Source organism: Thunnus albacares, chromosome 5, assembly GCF_914725855.1.
Source record: "Thunnus albacares chromosome 5, fThuAlb1.1, whole genome shotgun sequence".
Classification (NCBI taxonomy): domain Eukaryota; kingdom Metazoa; phylum Chordata; class Actinopteri; order Scombriformes; family Scombridae; genus Thunnus; species Thunnus albacares.
In genome coordinates this window covers 1,204,861-1,228,842 of record NC_058110.1, presented here as the reverse complement: position 1 = coordinate 1,228,842, position 23,982 = coordinate 1,204,861, and the positions used below count along the sequence as shown (strand labels likewise).

The 23,982-nt window shown below is 43.2% G+C and overlaps 2 protein-coding genes and 1 long non-coding RNA gene across 3 annotated transcripts; 1 reads left to right on the top strand and 2 right to left on the bottom strand.

Moving 5' to 3' along the window:
• Positions 1-263: 263 nt before the first annotated feature.
• Positions 264-9,576, bottom strand: lrrc38a (leucine rich repeat containing 38a). The gene is made up of 2 exons (XM_044352508.1): positions 8,714-9,576; positions 264-1,229 (listed from the first exon to the last, which is right to left on the bottom strand). The coding sequence occupies exons 1-2, from the start codon at positions 9,339-9,341 to the stop codon at positions 982-984; spliced, it is 876 nt and encodes a 291-aa protein (XP_044208443.1). The 5' UTR covers positions 9,342-9,576; the 3' UTR covers positions 264-981.
• A 5,452-nt stretch (positions 9,577-15,028) lies between these two features.
• On the top strand, positions 15,029-17,671 carry LOC122983192. Its single transcript, XR_006403620.1, has 2 exons — positions 15,029-16,661; positions 16,696-17,671. It is a non-coding gene; the product is annotated as an uncharacterized LOC122983192 (long non-coding RNA).
• Positions 17,672-21,700: 4,029 nt separating this feature from the next.
• On the bottom strand, positions 21,701-23,599 carry LOC122983164. Its single transcript, XM_044352955.1, has 2 exons — positions 22,156-23,599; positions 21,701-21,783 (listed from the first exon to the last, which is right to left on the bottom strand). The coding sequence occupies exons 1-2, from the start codon at positions 22,724-22,726 to the stop codon at positions 21,701-21,703; spliced, it is 654 nt and encodes a 217-aa protein (XP_044208890.1). The 5' UTR covers positions 22,727-23,599.
• Between the last annotated feature and the right edge of the window lie 383 nt (positions 23,600-23,982).

Genomic DNA, 23,982 nt, shown 5'->3' with positions numbered 1-23,982 from the left:
CTGTGGCATGTTGTTTCTGTTGCTGATCAACTGCATGAAACTGCATTTGGGTGCAAGTCTGTGTTTTGTTACAAGGTATAAATCCATCTTTGTTGTGAGTAATGGCGTGATCAGACTATACAGGATATGAGCTAATTGCTTGATTGCATGTCTTGAAAGAGAAGGCATGCAATCAATAAAAAGCCTAGCATGCAAAAGAGGAGAGATGTTGTTGATTCTGTCAAGAGAAAGATGGGAAGCTAAGATTTAAATATGAGTAAGTATGAAACTATGATCGCCTGGTCTTCAAAGACAAAAATATTCTGTAGTCTGATCCTGGCATAAATCACAGGTCCTTTTTGGGGTGGGTGTATATTTTCAGACATGTGAAGACCTTTACAGTACAGGACCAACAATAAAGAACCGTGCTGTTACTGATCAGCTCCTACTGTGACTTCTCTCACCTGGTGGAGACATTATTTGTATTTCCCTTGCAGTGCTTGCATGGGCTTTGATTTCTTAAAGTCCCAGCACTACCACACATGATTGTCCCTCCACCTTCATATAGAATAGATTTACCAGTCTTGTCTTACATGCATATATTTTACAAGAATGCCTTAATCGCTGCGCAACGCTACAGCGCTTCTGTTTCTAACAAAAGCCATCACTGACATCATCAGTGTCTCTACATTTGGTTCTGTACACAGAAGTAGAAATTGCTACATTCAGTAAATGCAATACCTGTTCACAATGATTCAAGAATATCTGACATCTCCCAAACCAGTGTGTGATTCCCAGGATAGCTCAAGTGTGATCTTGGGTTTGACATGGTAAGAGCTTTCTTGGTGTGGCATTTTCCTTTACTTCTCACTCTATCCAACACCTCCCTTTGCTCAGATGTTTTGTTGAGCTTTATCTGGGATACCAAGAGGACTTCTGAGCAAGAGTTTTGTATGAAACACTTGCATTTGTTACAATCCATTTCCCCTTTTCCTCCCCCCATCAGTCATTTCCTTCCTCCTCATCTCCTTTGCTGCCCTTGCTGAGGCGCTGGAAGCAGTGGACTGTGGAAGCAAGGAAGAAGCTGGCCATTATGGCCGCCACAGAGACAGAGATGCCGGAGAAGATGACAATGAGGTAGTCAGTGAGGCTGAGGATACCCCGGCACTCCCGGAAACTTTCTTCAGAGAGTAAACTCAGGGGAACACGACGCCCATCCAGAGGCAGGGAGCACTCTATCCCCTCCATACCTGGCAAGAGAGAACACAAGAAGTAAACTAGCAGACAGACAACTGAGACACTGGCATTTCTGGCAAGTCACACCTGTATCAGCCTGCCTCAGAGGTCATTTATAAGTGGGTGTTCAGACTAAAGAGAGCATTGCATTAGTGGGTGTGTTGCTACAGGGTGAGATATTACAATCCAGGAACTCCTGTTGGAGTAATACATCCATCAGTTTGAAGGTTTACCCAATGCAAAAGACTCCACAGCAATTTATATTAAAATTAAATTGAAAAATCTACTTTTTTGGAAAAAAAATCATTTTATTCTCCATTTTAACAACGTTGAGGTAAATTTAAGAATCACTTCAGTCACACGTATACTAGCAGGAATATTTGATTGGTTGACACAATGCGTTGCTAGATGATTTTGTATTGTTTTGCTTCAAAAGTTGAGGTAGATTCAACTTTTTTGCCAGATGACGCTGTGTTTTACCTGGGCATACCTTTACGAGTTGTGATGTGAATTAATGAAAAAATGACCACTTTTGTTTTAAAATAGACTATTGTCAGTCTCTTGTGATAAAACGGGTTTTTGTGTGAAAACAAAATTGTCCTTTTTCACACCAATAAGTTAACTTGAAATAAACATTTACTCATACAATCAGTGTAAACAGTTGAAGCCCAGTCATTGTAACAGTGCAGTGCTACAAACAAAGGGTTCAAACTGGATCTGACTCTGCTCTGCCCTGAAGCTTAAATGAATGTTAGTTCCCCTAATATATTTTTTCCCCATTTGTTTTGAGAATAGCTGACACATTCAAATTTAGTTTCAGTTTGATAAAACAGCAAATGCATAATCAGAATTGTGTAAAATCCTCATATAGTTGAAAAAGCCAAAAGTCTTCACTCAAGACAGCGAAGTCTTGAGTCATCAGTCATTTTTAAAAAAAAAGTATTAGACTCTTTACTACTCTATATTATGCATTATCATTTATCATTTACATCAGAAGATACTGTAGATTATTGATCCCATCCACTATATGTCATATTCTGCCTGCTCATTACTGAATATCACATGATGTGTCTGGGTTGTCATCTAAGTCTTCTGTGGTGCACTGATTTTTTTAGATTTGCTTTTAGTGCTCTTACATTTGAACACAACAGTGGCAGAGAAAAACAGCCTATACAATTTAACTTAAGCTGTAATTGCTCTTCTCCTACACAGTTGTGTAATACACCTACACACAAACAATCAAATGTTCTCTATCTGGATCGTGCCAAACTCTAAATTACAGACTCCTTAAATTCACAGGGGTAATTTCAAAACAGCTGTAAGGCAGTGCAGACACATCAGTGAATAAAGTTGCCACTGATCCACAATAAGCATGTCTTTAAGATGATGAAGGGGCCGTCCTCACCTCAGGAACTCAGACTCATTTCACAGGTCTATTTCTGCCATGGCCTGCTGCCCTTCTATATTCAATTCAATACAACTTCCTTTATCTCTGGAAGGGCAACTGTATGCAGCAGCCACCATCCAGATCAACAGATACACACAGTAGATAGGAGGGAAAGAAAGATGCCGTGGATCTCAAAGCTGAAAGCATTCAAAGGCTTTAATCTTTAACAAAAGAGAAATACATCTCACTATAGTTAGCAGTGATGTGAATGGAACTACGTTGACTGGGTCTTGTGATCTTGTGATATTTAAATTTTCAACTGCTCAAAGGTCCCACCCTCCAAACAAACTAGTTAATCATTGATACATACAGTCATATCAAGATATAAGGTTATAAGGCTATAAGATGATAATATTTGAGTGTTGTGATTAGGAACCAAGCACAGAGTGGTGCAAAGGCCCTGTTGTATTGTAACGTGATGAAAACTGGTTTGTGATATAGGTCTGTGGCTTGAGTGTGACAAGTTGGCACAATTTTCAAAGTCAAAGCCCCCATCTTTAAATTTGATGTAGATGTGGAAGATGTGACATCTACAAAAATTCTATTGGAGCCATACTTAAGTCCAACAGGAAGTCAGCCATTTTGAATTTACTGTGCAATTGTTGCGCAGTGTTTGCCATTTACAGGTGTTGTGCTTTAATAAATACTCCAAGAAAATTAACCAGAGCAACTTCAAAGTTGGTTGGTGACATCTAAAGACCTTTGCGATGCTTAATTGTGAAGCTTTTTGAGTTTTCATGGAATGCCCTCGAGGTGCCGTGAAAGTTACTCTGCATGTTTTGCCACGAAACAGGAAGTTGTTGTAACTTGAATGTACATTGTCCAGACTGCCCCAAATCTCTCATGCCTGATAAGAGTCCCGGCCTGAACACATTTACATGTCAATACTGACTCATAGACATAGTGCCACCTGCTAGCAACAGGAAGTTGCTAGCAGGTGGCACTATGTAAATCATCCAATTTATATGAAATGTACATATGTTCAACACATGATGTACAGCAACATGACTTATAAATGAGTGAGTGTTCTCCAGCGCTGCATAGTGGACACAGGAAATGATATTATCTCCTACATGCAATCCAATATGTCCAATATATCCAATATTCATGAGAATGTCAGTTACCCTCCGGTAAATGTATTGCTGCATTAATATTTCACTTATATTGTATTGTCTACATGCAACAGGAAATGCAGACTAAATGACACATAGTTCATCAAATGTATACACAATCCAATATGTCCAATATATCCAATATTCATGAGAATGTCAGTTACCCTCTGGTAAATGTATTGCTGCATTAATATTTCACTTATATTGTATTGTCTACATGCAACAGGAAATGCAGACTAAATGACACATAGTTCATCAAATGTATACACAATCCAATATGTCATCTTCAAGATCCACGTACAGCTACCGGTCCCTACGATGCACACAAGGTGTGAAGGCCTGTTCATCGCTGCTTGCAGCTTTAATTATTCTTCTTTCTCTTGTATTTGGGTCTCAGAAACTGTAACAGCTACAATTACGGCAAGATGTTGGCGCTATAACAATGAACTTTAAGTTTTGGTCTTTAACTTTTGAAGCATAAGTCTCACAAACACATTTTTTTCCTGGATTCTGTGAGTCCAGACAAATCTATCCATATAAGCCACTCCCTCTTGCGTCTGGATAGATTTTCTGCCATTTTGAATTTTGTCAAAATCTGTTTTTTCGCTACTCCTCCTACAAATTTTGAGCAATCTGCATCAAATTTGGCACATATCTGAAACACTGTTCATCAATTGTATACACAATTTCCTATGTGACATCTCCAGTGCCACGTGCTGTACACAGGAAATAATATTTTTCCCGTTCACACAGTGTCTGATAATCCTGACAATTCAGAGCTGTGTCAACCGACCTCCAGTAGTGATACCACAGCTGCAGCTCCCTCCGACGTGCGCTGAGTGTGTTCATCGCTGCTTGCAGCTTTAATTATAGCGTGTTTTCACTGCCCCATGTGGCCAAAATAATCTATTAATGATGGTTTAAGAACTTGTGTTACTTGATATTGTGCTTCACTGGTGCATAATCCCTGACAAAATTTCAGTTAGCGTATTGTTCCCAATATAACAAAATTTGTAAAAATCTGTAAAACAACTGACTGAAGCAAGCCAGCATCCCTCACAACTAGTCTACAGTGGCAGGGCCCTGAGAGACAGAGAGACACAGTGATCGAACAAACTTAACCACTTGACTGTCTCTCCTCTGCTCCGCTGCGTCCATGTGGAGGAGCAGCTCCACCTGTAGTGAAACAGAGGAGAAAAACTCAACACGTCCATAACTAACAGCAAAACGCAGTAGACTCTCACACTGTGCTGAAATGAAACAAATGTTATACACAAATTAGGTAGATAACATAAATAAACATAGTCACTACTGTGTTTTGCTGTCATTCATGGTCGCGCCGAGTTTCTCTCTTCTGTTTCACCGGATGGGGCTGAGCACTGTGTGTGTGTATGTGTGTGTGCTCCATGACAGTGAACCAGGTGAAGTACTCTAGTTGACGACAGCTAACTACACACGTTACATTATTACTGCAAGGGTAATAAAAGTTTTGTGAGTAAAAAGCAAATACAGTAATTTAATCAAGTTGTAAATCTTTTTCCAAAAATGAGTCTTGAAAAAGGGAAGGGGGGGGAGGGGGGAGGGGGGGGTCGTCTTATATTCAGTTCAATACAGTACATTTGCACAAACCAGTTGACATACAGTTATCATGGAGCTCTGAGAGCTCCTGGACTTGAGGGGCGCTGGAGCGATTACATGTTTGCCTGGTTGCTAATCCAGCTATGGTGGTATCTGTGTAGCGGAGATGCATGTTACCACCGGCAGAACTTATAGTGAATCTACAGCGTATCTATGACGACTGCCTGTGTGAGCTGCATTGCTACGCTGTAACCCCCGAATGCACCAACATTTATGCTGCAGGCCAGAATATATCCTCTTATTAGGAAGCACAGGAGATATTATTATTACATAACTATTTTAACCCAAAGGCTAAACATCAAAAATAGTGATTGACTCTTCACCAAAACATTATTTTATTTTAGATCTGTATTCCTTATAGTTTCTGTGAGCTATGCTTTGTGAACACTGTTTTATCAAAGTCGTGTGTTTTCTGTACTAATGCACTGTAACACCTAGAAAACATTTTGTCCACTGTGTAGAGAGAAGCACATCCATTTTATCCTGCTTCTGCTGTAGTGCTGCTGTACCCAAGAGTCACTAGATATCATTGTCAAGTGTGAGTGTGAGTGTGTGTGTGTGTGTGTGTGTGTGTGTGTGTGTAAGACCAGAAGGGGTTTTCCACATGAAAAGGGACTCAGTGACCTCATCGCTTGGTGATATTCCAGTCACGTGGTGCTACAACAGGCAGCCAGACTCATGCTCACACAGGCATGCAGGAGACAGACAGACAGACAGACACTCACACACACTCACACACACACACACACACACACACACATGCACACACAACACAAATATAGTAAATCAAAAATATAAACACGCAGGCATCAGCACATGAACTCAACCACTGAAATATATTCATTATAGTATGTGCACAAAGACACAGGCAGGAACACACACACAAGCACATTAACACATGTATAAGCATTCATATGCACCAGGTGCACATGAACAAGAGCACACACACACACACACATATATGCACAAAAATGTGTGTACACAAACACATGGTCAAGTGTACACATGCGGAAATACATGGTTAAAGCATTTGTGCAAATGTATGTACTCAGGTGAAAAAGATTGGTGCACTCATACACATGTTGACAACACACAACATAAAAGAAGCAGACACATACAACAATGTCCATAAGTGTACATACACACTCACATTCTGAAAGTAGCAGGAACCACCGATATAATTATACTGTAAGTGTCTCTAGAAACTGACAACTTCTTTTACTCGAGTTCAATAGCCATTCATTTGAACTAAATGTGTGTGTGTGTGTGTGTGTGTGTGTGTGTGTGTGTGTGTGTGTGTGTGTGTGTGTGTGTGTGTGTGTTTGCTGTGAGGAAGGAGTCCAGACATGCTTGCTGTGTCAGTGTCGTGGTGTCATGGCATCAGATGTGCTGTATTGCTGAATAAGACATGTTGCTCGTTCACCTTTGACCTGACCGATCCAAACAGGATCGGAGGAGACTGTGTTCACAGTATGTACTCATTATTATTTAAAACTCAAGAGTCACTGTGGCACAGTTAAGAACCAACAGCGCGTCTCATTTCCCTGTTTGTCATAGTGTTGGAGCGAGTCACTGTTATTTAAATGACAAACTAAGCTTTGAAGGATGACGTTACTTTGGTCAGCTTCAACGCAAAGCGATGCAAAATTCAACATCGGTAGATTATTGCTTCATGCTAAGACCTTGACAGACACTATATCGAGTAATAATAAGCATTATTGTATTGTACACTACACTGTCAGCATAAAGTATGTTTGAGTACTAGCTTACTATCAGTAACTGTAGATCAACATTGATACAGCACAGGCTGTCATATCCTTACTTTATGCCACATTCATGTTATATTGGATGGATTGTTGAGACGCTCCAATCAGATCCACTGGATCTGTATCAGTCCTGATACTGACCTTATTTATTGATCAGGTATTGGCCAAATGTCACAATGCACATTAAATACAGTTTTCTGTTCTGGCCCATTCATTTATAGCAGTAAGCTGATGTGTGTGAAGTTATCACTGATACTTCCTACTTCCTGTGCTTCACAATAAATGTACTTTAATTTGAAGACACACTTTAAGTCCCACAGCGCCATGTGTCATAATTTATAGATGCAAAAATTACAGTCATTTGATTCCACAGCTGTCAGTCACGGAGCATAGTGACAAAGATTAGTGAGTGTCTGAAATCTCAACTTACTGCTCACTAGAGAGTAAACTACTAAGTGTTGTAAAGGGAGTAGTGAATGAGTGAATGAGTGAATGAGTGAATGAGTGAATGAGGGAGAGATTAAAGACTAGGGATGTGAGGAAAGGCCAGTATTTGTATTTGTATCTGTATTTATTGACGCAGCAAAATTATTTGTATTTGTATTCATATTCAAATAAAAGAAAAATCCAGTTTTTACTACACTTTTTACAATTTTAGGATATTAAATGAAAGTAAGTTTTCTTCAATAAACCTTCATGACACAGAGACAGACAGTGATGTAGTGTTGCTACGTTACGAGTCCCAACCTGCACACTGTTATTTGACTTTTTTTTATATCCAAATATTTTTTGAAATATTTGTACAAAATAAATATTTGTGGTTATTTATAGACATGGCCATAGTGTTGGCATGGAGCACCAGAATTACAGCCGACACACTTGTTATCCTAAAGGTTAATTTAGGAGGAGGAGGTGTAATGTGACAGAACTTACATGGCATTTTGTAATTTGTACACTATGATAATAAAGCACCAATATGCCAAGAATGTCTTGAGCTTATACACATGCACAGCATTCATTGAGACTTTTTTGTCACTCTGTTTTTAAACCTAATTGCAAATGAGCACTTTGTTAAATCTGGTTCAGTACATGTGTCAGTATTTAGAGAGTTCAATAGTGTGAGTTAATCGTGGCACATAGCTCGCAGAGACCACAAAGAATAATCCAAATCCAAAAATAAAATGGAATATTTCCCTGAGACATAAGTTCATCTGAAATGATTTATGATGAAAGTGATGATGCTGTTGGACGTTCCAGATGTGCTCGAACATTAATCATTCAGTTAACTAGTGAAGAGTGAGACTCGTGTCTACAACACAGAACTTTTCATCTCTCAGTCCAGACAAATGAGAGCATCATCTCTGTATGTTTTAAATTTTTTATCTGTATTTAATAGAACCACAGTTATGTTGTTATGTTCATGTATGTTAAGTCTAAGTCTACAACTAAAAAACACTACGACAGACTTCATTTAAAATGACTGGATGTTCTCTGTCATGGGACAAAGATTGTACTTTAAGCAACTTATGTCTTACCCGTCGGGAGCTTGCGGAGGTTCTCTGTTAGCCATTCAAACAGTTTGGCAAAGTGACAGTTGCAGAGCCAGGGGTTGCCCTCCAGACGCAGCATCCGGAGGGAGGGCAGTGGTTCCAGGACCCTGACGTCCAGCTCTGTGAGACCATTCCTCTCCAGCTCCAGCTCCCTCAAAGAGGTCAACCCAATGAAAGCATCCCTGCCTACCATGCTTAAGTAGGGGTTGTTCCCCAGACGCAGTTTGATCAGACTCCTGGACTCTCCAAAGGTTCCTGAGGGGATTTCTGTCAAGTTGTTGCTGCCCAGGTCCAAGAAGACCAGTCGGGAGGAGGTGCTCAGGGTCCCTGGCTCCAGCTGGGAAAGGGAGTTATTCCTCAGGTCCAGGTAGACTAGATCGCTGTACAGGACCAGGAAGTCAGAGGGGATCCAGGGAATCCAGTTGTTGGAGAGCAGGAGACGGCGAACATCTAAAGGAATGGAGTCCGGGACTCTGCGTAGACCTTGGCCAGTACAGTCCACAGTGTGATGGTCTGGACACAAACAGCTGGATGGACAGTTGTGGCCTCGCGTAAGCAAGGTGGAGGAGATCAAGGCAAGGAAAGGCTGCAGCCAATTAATGCATGGTAACATTGTCAAGGGGGCGGCAGCATTAATCAGGAGATGGGGGCGAGGGGGTCTCAACAGGAGGTAAGAGGGGAGGTCTGGGAGACAGACTGGTAGACAGGTTAAGATCACAGGAGGGGAGAGGGGAAGGAAAGGTCAGATCATAAAGGTTCAGGGTCCTGGTGCTGGCATCTTTTTGTGCTCTCGGCACTGCGAAGCGAGAACAACCTGAAGAGCCATCGAGAAGCAGAGAGCGCTGTTATCTAGGAGATCATGTAACAAGCAGTCTGGATCAAATAGCAGCCTGCTGGCTTTGAGGGAAGAGAGGGGAGGAGCAAAAGAGAGAGCGTGCAAGAGAGCGGGGACGAGGGGATGGGGGGATGTGAAAGAGGAGAGGATTAACACCGAGGTGAACAGAAGCTAACGAACCAAAGGCAAGGGGGGGCGGGGTTAGCGGGGTAAGCCACAAGACTTGTGTTTGTATGTGTGTAGAGTCGCAGGACAGCCCTCCATGCCTCATTAGTTAGACACTGAGGTAAACCAGCTGCCTCTGTCTTCAGTCAAGCAGAACCAGAGTGGGAATCCTCACTCACTGAAATCCTGTCAGTGTAGCTTGATGTAAATGCTCCTTCTCCAGACAGACAGAGATGAAGATGAGGATGCCATCATCATCTGTGACTCACATGTGACGCCATGACATACGTACAGCCAACAGCAGCCTCCCACGCAGTCCTCTGGAATCACCGACATTCCCTCCGTGCCTCCCTCCTCTATCGTTTTTCTTTTTCTCACCTTTGATTCGCTGGCTGGACAGGGATGGGAAAAAAGGTAGTTTCTCTCCCTGTCACCATGACAACGGTTCTGAAGCACTAACTAAGAGCAGGATGTACAGACGTGCCACGGAAGTGTCATTTTGGTCATGAGGCTGTCACTCTGCAGCTCCTAGCAGGCTGATTCACATGTATCATTACACCCGTCATATGTAACACACGAGGCTGACATCAGAAACATCTGTACCGACTGATGTAATCCAGCACGGTGACACTGCAACCAAAACCACTGAATGAGGCTACGTTCATGTCTAAATGTCAGTTTTTGTTCAGATTGTGTCACATTTAACTTGATTGAAATGTCTCGGCTGCAGTCAGAGTTATAACACCACAGATTTAGACACGACATTCATATCTGAGAATGTTTGAATCTTATATTGATAGTTTTGCTGATATTTGTTTTTTATTCATAAACTCAAACAAAAATAACCATTTCAGTGCTCTTAAAATAGCATGAACACTTTATAATATGCACTGTCAAGTTATACCATGCTGCAGTATATATAATGGAAATAGCAGAAGAGATTGTTCATATTTACATTTACTGACTAAAACTGTATTAATCCCTATGTCTAACAACTGCTGCTCTAAAACATGTTTATTGTTATATGGAGAATAAATGTGAAAAAGTGACAATAACTGTCATGATCATTTCTTCAGTGAAATAAGAGACTTTCTCTTGTATAGAGAGGTGCATGAGGAGGACGATGACCACCCACTATTTCATCTGGTTACACCTACAGGACAAAATACTATAAAAGCATAAAGGCTAACAAGCAGATTTATGTCAAATGTATTAAGCATGTTCATGCTCTCAAGTGGATGAAATTGTATTATTGAATGCAAACACTGGTAAAGCTTTAAGAATAGTTAAATAGCCACTTTCATGTTTTTAGGGTGTACATGCTTGTGACAGGCTTTTGCAGCTGGTGAAGATGAACCAAATATGATGAGCCTCATGTATAGTCTCTATCTGTATGGCCCTGTATAGATGATTTTCTATTTGTATGTAAATACATGTAAAAACAATGAACTCTCTGCTTTTCTTTCTTTGGTTCTGTGTCGGCTGCCGTGAACCCTTGTGGACATAAAGTAAACCTGAGACATCACGTCTATTACATCTGGTTATTCAAAGTTATTTGATTTCATCATGTTTGTGAATTATTTCAGTGTAGAATTAATGGATTAGAAATCCAAAAATCCCTCAATCTTCTGTTTGCCAGTGACATCAGGTTTGTAAAAAATTAAAAATTACATAATTATCCCTCGAGTCTTCCTAAACCACAGAGTCTCTGTTCTGAGAGAAAGATGACAGATGACAGAAACACATGTAAAAGGGCTCACACTGATCTCTATCATGTATGAAAAGTGTGTCATACAAAGTGCCGCATTAAGAGGAGGCAGGGTAGCACAGGATTGGTTGACCTATAACTTAAGTCGATCCAGTGGCACTGACGGCCATTTCATAGCCGGAGAATGAAAGAAATGAAAGACACAGTCTGGCTCTGTGTCCCTCGCTGCCATTCTTCACCAGTCCACCAGAGGCCCTCAGGCTTTTCTCCCCTTTTGTTTAGACTGGACTAAGTGGGATGAGGCTGATCTGTGACAGAATCAGGCTGTCTGAGGGGCAGGGACAAAAAATAGAAAGGGCACCTGATACATCTAATGGGCCTCCATCAGCAGAGAACAACGATGCATGGTTGGTAAAAAGGCTACATCCCCAATTTTATAGGATGATTCAGAATATAAGGAAAACAACACATCTGTATTTAAAAGGATTTACTTTTGTAAACATCTCTGTAATAAAACAGAGGGAATGGGTCACATTTGAAATGTTTATTTCTCAGGCACGTCAGTAGTAAAAGCATCAACATTTTGAGAATTAGCTGTTTGAGCAGTCTTTTTTTCCGGGAAGCAAGAAGTGTTGAAATCAGTTGAGAATCCTTCTTTGGGTCACATGTTTATAAATGTTATGGTTATGTTATGTCCCTCTCAACCACAGAAGATCTGAGAGCCATCCTTCTCCACATCTGTTTCTAAACTGGGTCTTGATCAGCTTCCGTTTGGAAAATGATCACTCAACTGATGCAGTTGTCACTGGCAATGTAGTATATATTTAGAGGAGCTTGGACATTGCTGGTAGGGAAGTTCAGTGACAATACTGTCTTCAGTCATTTGTCATACCTGTCCAGTTATGGTAAGGCTGTGAAAACCTGACAGTAGTGACCCAGCTGGCCTGTCATGACCTGTCATTGAGGAGGTAGATACTTAAGTTTAAAGAGCACAGCTGAATATTTCACTTGCTGTTTGCCATAACTATGCACATACAAGCATGTGTATCTGTGTAATATACTGTATCCTATAGTGGTGAACTGTTGCCTGTATTATTATTATTATTATTATTATTATTATTATTATTATTATTATTATTATTATTATTATTATTATTATTTCCATTATCATTATTATTAAGTTTTGAGCAGTTTTGAATAAGGTCTCCAGTCTAATCTGCACTGGGAATGGTGGCTTATTCAATATCTACAATATTAATAATATAATATTCAATATCTCACTGTTGAGTATTTCTATTTCAGTTGACTCACTCATTCAATAAACTGATCAATCCAGAGTCAATGAAAAGAAAGTGATCATGATAACATGATCATTCTCCTCCTCCACTCCTACAAAGAGAACATGATAACTCAACATCCCGCCTTCAACTCCTACCAAGTAACGTTTACTGACGTCACCCCTCCCCTAGGGCGTCACGTGAGTCCAGGTACTCGCGCCACAGTCAATGTCGCGGGACAGCAGGAAGCCGCCATGACGGAGCAACCTGTAAGGTAGGAGAACTTGATGGTTAATTCTTTATTTGTCAGGTTTAAATGTCGTGTGTTGCATTCAGTCGTGTAGTGACAGCAAACTCATTTAAAAATATAAAATGTTTTCTGTCGAGTCGGCAGCGTTTCCACCAGTGTTTTTTTTTTTCAAACCCGGCGTCCCGGGCCTAACGTTAACTACGCATCGGAGATTTTTCTAAATGTATTTTACTGGAGTTGAGTTACGACGGGACGGCTCGGTTGGAAAGCTACTTACTGTAGCTTACAAGGACAAAAAGTGTTGTTAGCAGTTGTGTTATAGAGCAGTTTTGATCATTTGGGGCACCGCTGGTGTTTTAGCTGCAATATGCAGGCTAACGGCTAACCGCTAACGGCTAACGGCTAACCGCTAACGGTAAGACAGCAGGTGAGTTAGGGAGCTGTGAGCTGCTGCAGTAAAAACTGTGAACGTAGCCGTGCACGTATATTATGAGCCACTTTTTGTGATTAAAAAAATAAATCATGCTTTCCTTCGAGCAAAGATGAAGTCCTGAATTCTGTGTAGACAAATTTTGCGGATTGAAGTGACACGAATTAGCTGCAATTCAACGTTATTTCATGAGCAGTAAAAGGTGGATTTTACAGTCAAATGTTCAGCGGTGGAAACGGACTTATTTAGAAATCTACAGGCTACTTTGTTTTAGTTTCAGTCAGACTTTGGATGTTATTATTTTAGATATGAGGACGCTTTGCTACGTGTAATGATCTCTCCTTTCATGCAGCTGCTCGGCGCTGTGTTTCCTCAGTATGCAGTCTGTTATTGTGCACGTTTACTTTCTAAAAGCTGATTACAAACCTGGTTAAGTGTATACAGGGTAAAGAAATCAGTGTTCTCCAGGGAGTAAAATCTATCTGTGGAAACCAGGTGTCTCTAATCTCATACTCTAATTACTGAAAGCAGGCTTCTCGTTTACATGAGATCAGTTTGGAGAAAACTGACTGTAACCTGGTTACACACTGCATGATATTGATAATACAAGTCAGTGATTTCTGTACCAGGATGAATGATCGTTTTAGCATTGATCACTCTCCACACAACATGCACCTTGCAATCACTACAATAATATGATCTCACTTATTTTGGTCTACTTTATTTTTATATATTGAATATATGATTAGTAGTTTTCAGTAGATTGTGGAAGTGCACAACAATATAGTTGATCTTATTTATTTTTATTAATTTATTTTGATTTATATAAAGGGATGTCAGTTTTGGTTAATATTGCTTTCGATAGACCGACACCCATTAACTGGTAACTAACCAGTTAATTTTTAAGAAAAGTTGTGATGTAGCTTTTGTTTGTCACAGCAGTCGGTGGTCAGGGCTAGCTAAGTGTTTTTCTATGCAGATGTTTTTGTATAAATAATGTTACTTTTTGAATATAATTTACATCATAGTATAGTTACAGACTCACACACTCTCCTGCCAGGCTCTTGGAAGCAGTCAAAAATGATTTTCTCCGGCAGTTAGCATTTATAAGACTGTCTGTTTGTCTTTTTGAGCTCCTTATCATCTGTCACGCTGGTATTTGGCAGCTTGACATATTCTGTTTCTGCAGTAGGTGTTGGAAGACACTTTGGACTCGTTTTCACTCGTCATGAATTTATTTTCTCTGAGGCAGTAAAACACGGTACATGAGCCTTCAGAAACTCCTGCAGGTTAAACTGGACTAACCAAACACTTTAAGTGCTGACTGATTCTAAAGCCAGTGACACACAGTCTACGTCTACCTGAGGAGCGTGTGTGTGTGTCGCTGAGCTGCTGCAGCTTGCAGGCCTGCGGTGTCCACTACTGCTGGGCGATATGACCAAAATCTCATATTCCAATATAGGTCGTTTCATATCCTGATAACGATACCTATACCGACATAGCACATTTTAATACAGTGAATAAATAGTTGGTCTGTGTCCCCCTCCGTCCCCTGCTGTCTGTCCATCCTTTGTGGGGATTAAATTAAATTACTCCTCTTGGTTTTTTTACGGCAAAAGCTTTTATTGCACTTACAATAACATAACAAGTGTAGTTGTCGTCAACTCGAGTTCTTGACCTGCTTCACTGTGTTTCCTGTGTGTGCGGCACACACACCGAGGTCTCAGCCCTGCAGCCGTGAATCATAGAGAGCAGAGGTTCTCTGCTCTTCCTCAGCGCGTGTGGGACTGAGCCCTCCATGTGTGCAGTACAGCAGTGGAGAGTTAACAGCTAAACTTGTCATGTTACTGTAGAGAAGAGTAATTCATCAGTGTAATCCGTGCAAAAGATGGACAGACTCCAAATGGCGAAATATATCACCATAAAGAGTGTGATTTGTGTCACAACGGAATAAACGATGAAACATAATATGAAACGATAGACATTTTTCTCTTATGGCACAGCCCTAGTGTCCACACAGACACTAGGGCAGCATAGCTACTGCCAGCTCTGTCTGTTTATCTAAAGCTCTATTTAAAAGGTTAAGGAGCGTGTGGTCCAACAAATTAACTGTCAACTAACTGTTATAACAGCGTTTGGCAACCAGCGTATTAGTTGCATTACCGTCACCTTCTGCTCCAGAGTGTGGACCAGAGATTAAGACTAGAACCACCGGGGGTCGCTGTATACCTGAAACCGCTGACGGGTAAATTTTACCCGCCATTAGAATGTATTGATTTTCAAGCTACAAGCCACAAGGTTCATTTATTTATCATTCTACAACACATGATTGTATAATGCAGTGATAGCTGTGGTGCCTTTATGCAACTTACAAAATTACAATATTACAATAAATACAATACAATAAATAGATTAACCTATTTAACAATTAGAAATGATGAACCCTTAAAATATTAAACTTATTATACTTAATCCAAAATAATTGAATCTCATTAGCCAAAGATTGATTGTCATTCATTTTCTTATTATTTCTGCGGCACCTTGCTCAAACACACTTTGTGCAAACATTCAGCACCTTGGCTGTGCATTTCCCGCTAACGGCGTCCCCGCAGCTTTTACCATGCAGGTCATTCTCCTGCACTCTTCTGCGGCTGTGAAGGGGACGTCCACATGAGGTAGTGCTTTTGCTGCCATCCACACGGCGTGCAGCTCCTGGACCAGCTTGAGCATGAAATCCCTTCTGGGGATGTTGTCATTCATACAGCTCAGGTACAGCACCCAGGCATTGATGGCAACAAGATCCAGCACATTATAAAATACCGCAACGGGCCATCTATGCATGCCACCTAGAGAGAGCGAGAGAGAGATTATTATTGAAAAGAAATGATTCTAATCAATTCCAAAATTCAAATTATATTTTTACCAAATGAAAAAAAATATAATGATCACTTTTTCTAAACAGTAGGCTACACTGAGGTTGAATACTATATACTCTCCATAGCTCAAATGAGGGAGCCGCATACCTCTCTTGAAGGGACCGCAAAACACATCTGTGTCAAAGGTTACTAGCAATCAGACAGAATTCCCCTCAAATCAATTACAAAATATGAATAACCAAAATACTCAACTTAATATAAAATCGAATTAGCCAAATTCAATCAACAAAATAATTAATGCATTTCGGTGTTGTGTGCTGAGGATGATGACATTTCTTTTCGGTTTGCATTGATACATGGACAACACCATTTTGTCGTTTTTCTGCACCTTGGTGCTGAACAGCTCTGCTCTCCCTCACACTGAAGGCGAGAGCTCTCGTTTGTTTCTGTTGATGGTGCCCACCAGGCTGGTATTTTTGATGAGAAGCTCTTTGGCGAGTGGGAGGGAGGTGACATTCCTTCCCTTACTGACAAAGGGCTTAACCAGCTTCAGCACCACATTCTCCCCAAGACGTTGCGTGGAACCCATTCAGCATGTACTTGCTGTCAACATCGGCTGCCAGCCAGAACTTGATCCCATATCTGTCTGGCTTGTTGGGCAGATATTGTGTGAAGGGGCGTCTTGCTTTTGTTTGGAACAGTTGCTCATCCACTGTTATGTCCGATAGTGGTCTGTAGCATACGGTGGAGTTTTCCACTGACCTATCCCACACCTCCCTCAGGTGTGCAAATTTGTCGGTGGTTTTTGTGGATCGCCCTTTCAGTTATGTTAATAAGCCTTTTGAAAGGCTAAATGGTAATGGGAAGAATGGTGCTAAAAGTTTGGCTTTGTGCCCCAGAGCTTGATGCTAAGGCTGACAGGGAGGATGTAAAGGATAATGTAATGTGCTTCTATTGTAAGAAAAAGGGGCATATTGTGGCAAGCTGCCCTGTGTTGAAAAAGTGAAATGTAAAATCAGTAGCTTTAGTAAACAAGTTTGATAAAGACTTGAACGAACCTGCGATGTCTGATGAAATGTCCAGTGGGCTGGCGGACTTTGCTCCTTTTGTGATGGATGGTGTTGTCTCGTTGCCTGGCAACAGCCTTAAAGTTCTGGTGAAGATGTTGCGGGACACGGCTGCATCTCAGTCTTTCGTTCTGGGGGGTGTTTTGCCACTTGGCAATGAGTCTGCTGTTGGTTCTGATGTTCCAGTGTTGGGTCTGGGCATGGAGAACATAGGTGTGCCGTTGCAGAAAATCTTGGTTGAGTCGGACTTGGTGTCGGGTGAAGTAGCTGTGGGAGTGCGCCCTGGTTTCCCAATTCAGGAAGTTGCCTTTCTAAGGGGGAATGATTTGGCTGGCTTGGCTGCTTGTTACGCCTGAAGTGATGCTAGTCCCTGTTAGGCAGTCTCCAGATGAGCTTGCTTTGACATGTGTAATGTGCCGGCCACCTTTCAGCGTTTGATGAATGTCGTTCTTGCTGGGTTGTCTTTCTGTGAGGCATATCTAGATGATTTGGTTGAGTGTTCTGAGTCGTGGGATGAACATCTGGAACATGTGTGTACAGTGTTTTTCCATCTGAAGAAGGCGGGTTTGACTGTGAACCTGTCTAAATGTGAGTTCGGGCAGGTCACAGTGACCTATCTTGGGAAGGTCGTGGGGGGAGGTCAGGTTCGTCCTGTTCAGGCAAAGGTGGAGTGTATTTTGGCATTTCCTGTTCCAACCACTCGAACTGAGCTTCGCTGCTATTTAGCTATGGTTGGCTATTACAGAGGATTCTGTAAAAATTTCTCCGCTGTAGCCTCACCCTTAACCGACCTGCTTAGTCCAAAAGTAAACTTCAAGTGGTCTGATGCCTGCCAGTCTGCTTTTGAACCGACCAAAGTCTCCTGTTATATGCACCTGTCCTCGCTGCACCGCAGTTTGATCAGTCCTTTAAGTTGTGGATGCGAGTGACACCGCCGTTGGCACTGTTCTTTTACAGGATGGTTCTGATGGGGTAGAGCATCCGATTTCTTATTTTTCCAGAAAACTTGATTCCCATCAGAAATGGTGTTCAGCCATTGAAAAAGAAGCCTTGGCGCTTATTATGGCTCTGGAACATTTCGAGGTTTATGTCGGCTCGTCTAGTGCTCCCGTACTTGTGTATACAGATCATAATCTGCTCGTTTTTTTGCATAGGTTTGAAATAAGAATAGGCGTCTGATGAGCTGGAGTTTGCCAGCCTTCAATGTGGAAGTTAGACATATCCGTGGCAGGGATAATGTTCTGGCTAACGCATTGTCACGCCTGGAATCAGTAGGTTCCTGAACAGTGAATCCTGACAAGACTGTACATTTTTTGTGTTAACTTTGTTTTTGTGTTTTTCCCCACAGGATGCATTGTCCAGTAACTTAGGGTGGGGGTGTTACATACCCCCCCCCCCCCCCCCGCTGGATGGGATTTGTATGGCCTTATTACTGACCCTTTGTTTATGCTCTCTCTCCCAGGTGGCCCTGAGTGGATGATTGAGGAGAGGGCCTACACAGAGGGAAGGAAGGTGGCTTGGATTCTCTCTTCCACTTTCCCAGCCTGAGCAACAGCAGTTGAGTTTTTGTGTTTGTTCTGTTATGTTGCATTTGCCTTTGTTAGCTCCTTGGTTTGGGTTGGTGAGTCTGGTAGTCCTCTTTTCGCTGCTTTTTTTCTGTTAGGTTTAGTTATGTGCATTTAGGTTAGAGAGGAGAGCCAGATCCTACGGCCCTTTGTGGGCTGGTCTGGGTGCCTCCTCTTCTTTTTGTTAAGTTTGGCCGGCTCACCAGCTTCTGTTATTTGGTTGTTGTTTTTGTTAATACATTTCATTAATTATTGTGGTAAATCCTGACTCTCAATTATGTTGGGCCTTGTGTGGGCGAGCTGGCTTAGAGGGCCGTAACAGTTAAACATTAAACACACTGATGAGAAACTTCTCAAGGAGAGACTCGGAGAGCTGCCAGTCATGTAACAGCCAACAAGCTCCTGATCTGTCTTAACTGAGAAGTGACTGTCTGCTTACAGAGAAATGTGTGTGTGCGTTAACGTTGCATCGCGCTGAAAACACACTATGCAGCAACAGTTAACTGCCGAGAATATTTTTGACTGGTTATGCATGCCGGTCTACAGGCCATAATGTATATAATAATGTAATAGAAATAGAGACTAATTTCTTCTCTTGAACAAGTTCTGACAGATTCTCTCAGGAAATTTGATGAACTTACAAACTCCTCTTCCTGTGACAGGTCAAACGTGGCCACTTGTTGTGCAGCGTTCTTGTGCTCCTTTACACTAATAATGGTGTTGCCTGACTTGTTCGTCTTTCTGACAATCCACTCCTGCACCTGCACAAAACAAGGATATTACATTGATTAGTAAGGATAATGGCAAAAAAATCAGGAGACATTCATTAATAATCATGTAAAGTACTCTGAAGTTCCTTTGGTGCCACTTACGTCTAGCTCCAAGAGGAAACCCGGCCACCAGAACTGTTTTTATCTCAGGATAGAGATGTTTTACCGCCTTTTTGAACTTCTCATACTTCTCGACCTTCCTTTCCTCCACATCCACCAGTGTGCATTCTGTTTTTTCAAACAGACTGTCACGTCAAGAATCAAGGCAGTGCGATCCCAGATCATGATGAGGTCCAGTACTCCCGTAACACTGTCTCCAGACACAAGTCTTTTTCCCTCATCGCATGCCAGCCCATGTCTTCATCCTCCTTTTTAAGGTCGTCACATATTTTGTTTCGCTGGCCACGCGATTTCCTTTTGAGCTTTACACAGTTCCCAATAATATGCTGCATGGTCTCTTTTTCTTGTTCACAGAGTCTGCACTGTTGTGACTCTTTGGGCCCCCTTCCTCTCGACAGCAGTGAGAGGCTAGTGAGTGTGTTGGTACGGAGTTGCAGTGCCATGATTAATTCCGATTGCTTCAGCCGATGCTTTTCAGGGTCCCAGGTCCAGCTGTTGGAGATCCTGTCGTTCTTGAACACGACCGTTCCCACGCCCTGCCTTACCAACTTGGACCAGTTATCGAACGCACTCACTCTCCATGCCGCCATGCTCACCTTGCTGATATCAATCTGTCCTAAGTCTGGCCTACTGGTTTTCTACGGGCTGTCTCCATCCTGCAGCACCTGCTGCCAGAGCTGCCACACCCGGGACACTGGGGTGGAGGCTCTGGAGATCATCTTGGTGCAATCGTCGGTCCAGTTATACAGTGACATCATTCTCTTTAGCTGGATCGCCGGGATATGTGCAGCCAAACTTGAGATACCAAGTCCTCCGTCCACACATCTACTGTACAGCAGTCTGTCGGTGGTGAATGGCTCCAGGTGGAGCCATTTCTTCACCTGTGTACAAATGTCCCTGTCACATTCGTCCAGTGCTCTTTGAGAGGCCGAGCCGTGGTCCGCGACGTACACCATCTGTGGAATGGCGTACGTTCTCAAAAGCTCGACCTTCTGAGATGGTTTCAGGGGGGCCTTGGATAACTTGTCCATCAAATCTTGTTTTCTGAGTGGGGGTTTCAGGATCCCTTTCCAGGGATTTATCTGGACGCCCAGGTATTTTGCCGATTCCTGCTTCCCTACCATGTGGATAGGCATTCCCACGAGTGACCAAGCATCACAGTCGTTGACCGTGTACCGTTTTGGGCCGTTGCTCCCAATAAGGAAACCATGACACTTGGTGGGGTTGGTCCTCAGGCCTGTAAGATCTGAGAACCTATCCAGGATTTCCAAGTTCATGGACATGCCATCCCACGAGTCACTCAGAAGCACCACATCGTTGGCGAAAGCCAGTGAGGTGATGGAAGTGCCCTCAACACTGAACCCCACACCCAGCCTCTCAAACGTGTGGAGAAGTGGATCCAGCGCCAGGTTGAAGCGCAGCGGAGACATCGGATCGCCCTGTTTCATGCCCACCCTGATCCCAATCTTTCTGGTGTCGCCTTGAGCAGTTTTTACTGTTGAGTAGCAATTCCTGTAGGAGTCCTTGATGAGACCTCTGATCAACTCATCCACTCCACGTCTCTCAAGCACCTCGGCAATATGCTTGTAGGAGACTGTGTCGAAGGCCTTGGTCAGATCGATGAACACTACAGCTAGTGTTTTTCTCTGGGACTTACTCAGCCCGATAAGTCCGTCGAGAATGGCCAGGTTCTCGGAGCAGCCTGGCGCTTCGGTGAAGCCCCGCTGACAAGGGTGGATGGCGCATGCCTCGGTTAGTCTCATGGTTAAGACTCTTGAGAATGCTCTCAAGACTACCGAGTCGATTGGGAACCAGTTGTTGATATCGCCGGCTTTACTCTGGTCACTAGATTAAGGGATCAGGGTCGTACGACTCTGCTTGAGGCACCTCGGCAAATGCCCGCTGTGCATTATGGCGTTGAACAAATCGGCCAGCTTCTAGCCCTTTTTGTCCCACATGAGCAGGGCATGGCGTCCAACGCCATCGGGACCAGGCGCGCTCGCCTGGTCCATCTTCCGTAATGCCTGCAGTGCCTCAGCAGGTGAGATAGGAGGGAATAGGGATGTGTTGTCCGCAGGCCTAAGCCGTTATAGAACCTGCTCCGGATCGAGTAGTAGCCTGCTCCTGGCTAACACTCCGCTTGCCATGTCCGTGCTGCCTGGAGCCGCCCCTACTCCAGCACCTGAGGTTCCTCCATTTCTGTTGTATCTGGGCCTTTGTATATTGGGGGAGGGCTGAAACCGCTGCCTCGAGGAACCCAGATTTCCCTCCGAGGTCATCGTGTATATGATCCAGGCTTGCCAGACCAGCCTGTGTCCACCCACCGTCCTTTGCCGCCCTTGCCGTCTGCGCCCTCGCCTTGCTGGCGCACTGGCCTGGTCCTGCCCATACTCACGATCCGTGGGTGGCACCTCCTCCGCAACTTCGCAAGTACCTTCCTTAGATATCCATTAATTGCCCTGCAGGAGGAGGTCAGCGGTGACACGCCGTCAACACTGTGAGCCTGCAGGGTCTTGGCAAGGTGCTCCTTGACCAGGGCCACTGGGGCCCTGGGGGGCAGCTCCTTTCGGAGGTCGGGCAACTTACCCGAGACAACGGCTGTGGGGGTCTTAACCACAGCTTTTCTCCTCAGCTTCCTGAGGTTCCTCCATTTCTGTTGTATCTGGGCCTTCGTATATTGGGGGAGGGCTGAAACCGCTGCCTCGAGGAACCCAAATTTCCCTCCGAGGTCATCGTGTATACGATCCAGGGTTGCCAGTTCAGCCTGTGTCCACCCACCGTCCTTTGCCACCCTTGCCGTCTGCACCCTTGCCTTGCTGACAGACACACCCAGGTGCTTCCTCTGATGAGCCGAGAGACCCCTCTGTGAGGCGAAAGTTTTACTCCGCTTGCCATGTCCGTGCTGCTTGGAGCCTCCCCTACTCCAGCAACACATGCCGTTGGCTGACGAGCATGTTCCCGTCTCGGGGTGGACCACATCTTTCCTTCTATGACAGCAGGCGACCTGTCCTATCACAGTCAGTCAGAGGGGTCAATTGGCTTGATCGCTTGTCGTCGTTTAAATCGCAGTCAAGATTGGCGGGTCTTACACCCTGACCCACTCGGAACTCTCTCAAAAGCACACGGACAGCAGCCAAAGTTGTCAGAACGAGCAAGATTAACTTAACTCATTCATCCATTCACAGCCGGCCCTTGGGAGACTTCACTGAGACCGTGGGAGGACCAGCATGTTACGTACTCTCACCCCCCGGCTGAATGGGATATGTATAGCCTTATATTCTATTGACCCTTTGTTTGTGCTCTCTGCCTGGTGGCCCCGATTAGATGATTGAGGGCAGGGCCTATAAAGAGGGAAGGAAGGTGGTTTGGACTCTCTCTTTTCCATTTTCCAACTTGAGCAGCAGCAGTTTGGTTCTTGCGTTTGTTCTGTTATGTTGCAGTTGCCTTTGTTAGCTCCTTGGTTTGGGTTGGTGAGTCTGGTAGTCCTCTTTTCGCGGCTTTATTTCTGTTAGGTTTAGTTGTTATGTGCATTTAGGTTAGAGAGGAGAGCCCAGATCCTACGGCCCTTTGTGGGCTGGTCTGGGTGCCTCCTCTTCTTTTTGTTAAGTTTGGCCGGCTCACCAGCTTCTGTTATTTGGTTGTTGTTTTTGTTAATACATTTCATTAATTATTGTGGTAAATCCTGACTCTCAATTATGTTGGACCTTGTGTGGGCGAGCTGGCTTAGAGGGCCGTAACAGTTAAACATTAAACACACTGATGAGAAACTTCTCAAGGAGAGACTCGGAGAGCTGCCAGTCATGTAACAGCCAACAGACGAAAGACGACTTTAGACTAATTAGGGCCCGAGCACCGACCGGTGCGAAGCCCTATTGAAACTGAAGGAGTTATTATTATTCCTCCGAAACAAACGCATTTTTGAGGGCCTAAACATGCACGAAAACTCATGAAAATTTGCACAGATGTCAGGACTGGCGAAAATTTCGATATTTTATGGGTCTCGGAATAAAGCGGGACAAAATGGCTCGACAGCACCACCTAGAAAGTCAAGAAAATTGAGCCCCTCGATACAGATTGTCGTAGGAGAACGAAATTCGGTATGCATATGTATCATGACCAGACGCACCAAAAAGTCTCAAGGACACATAGCCTAACTCCAACAGGAAGTCGGCCATTTTGTATCAAAGTTGA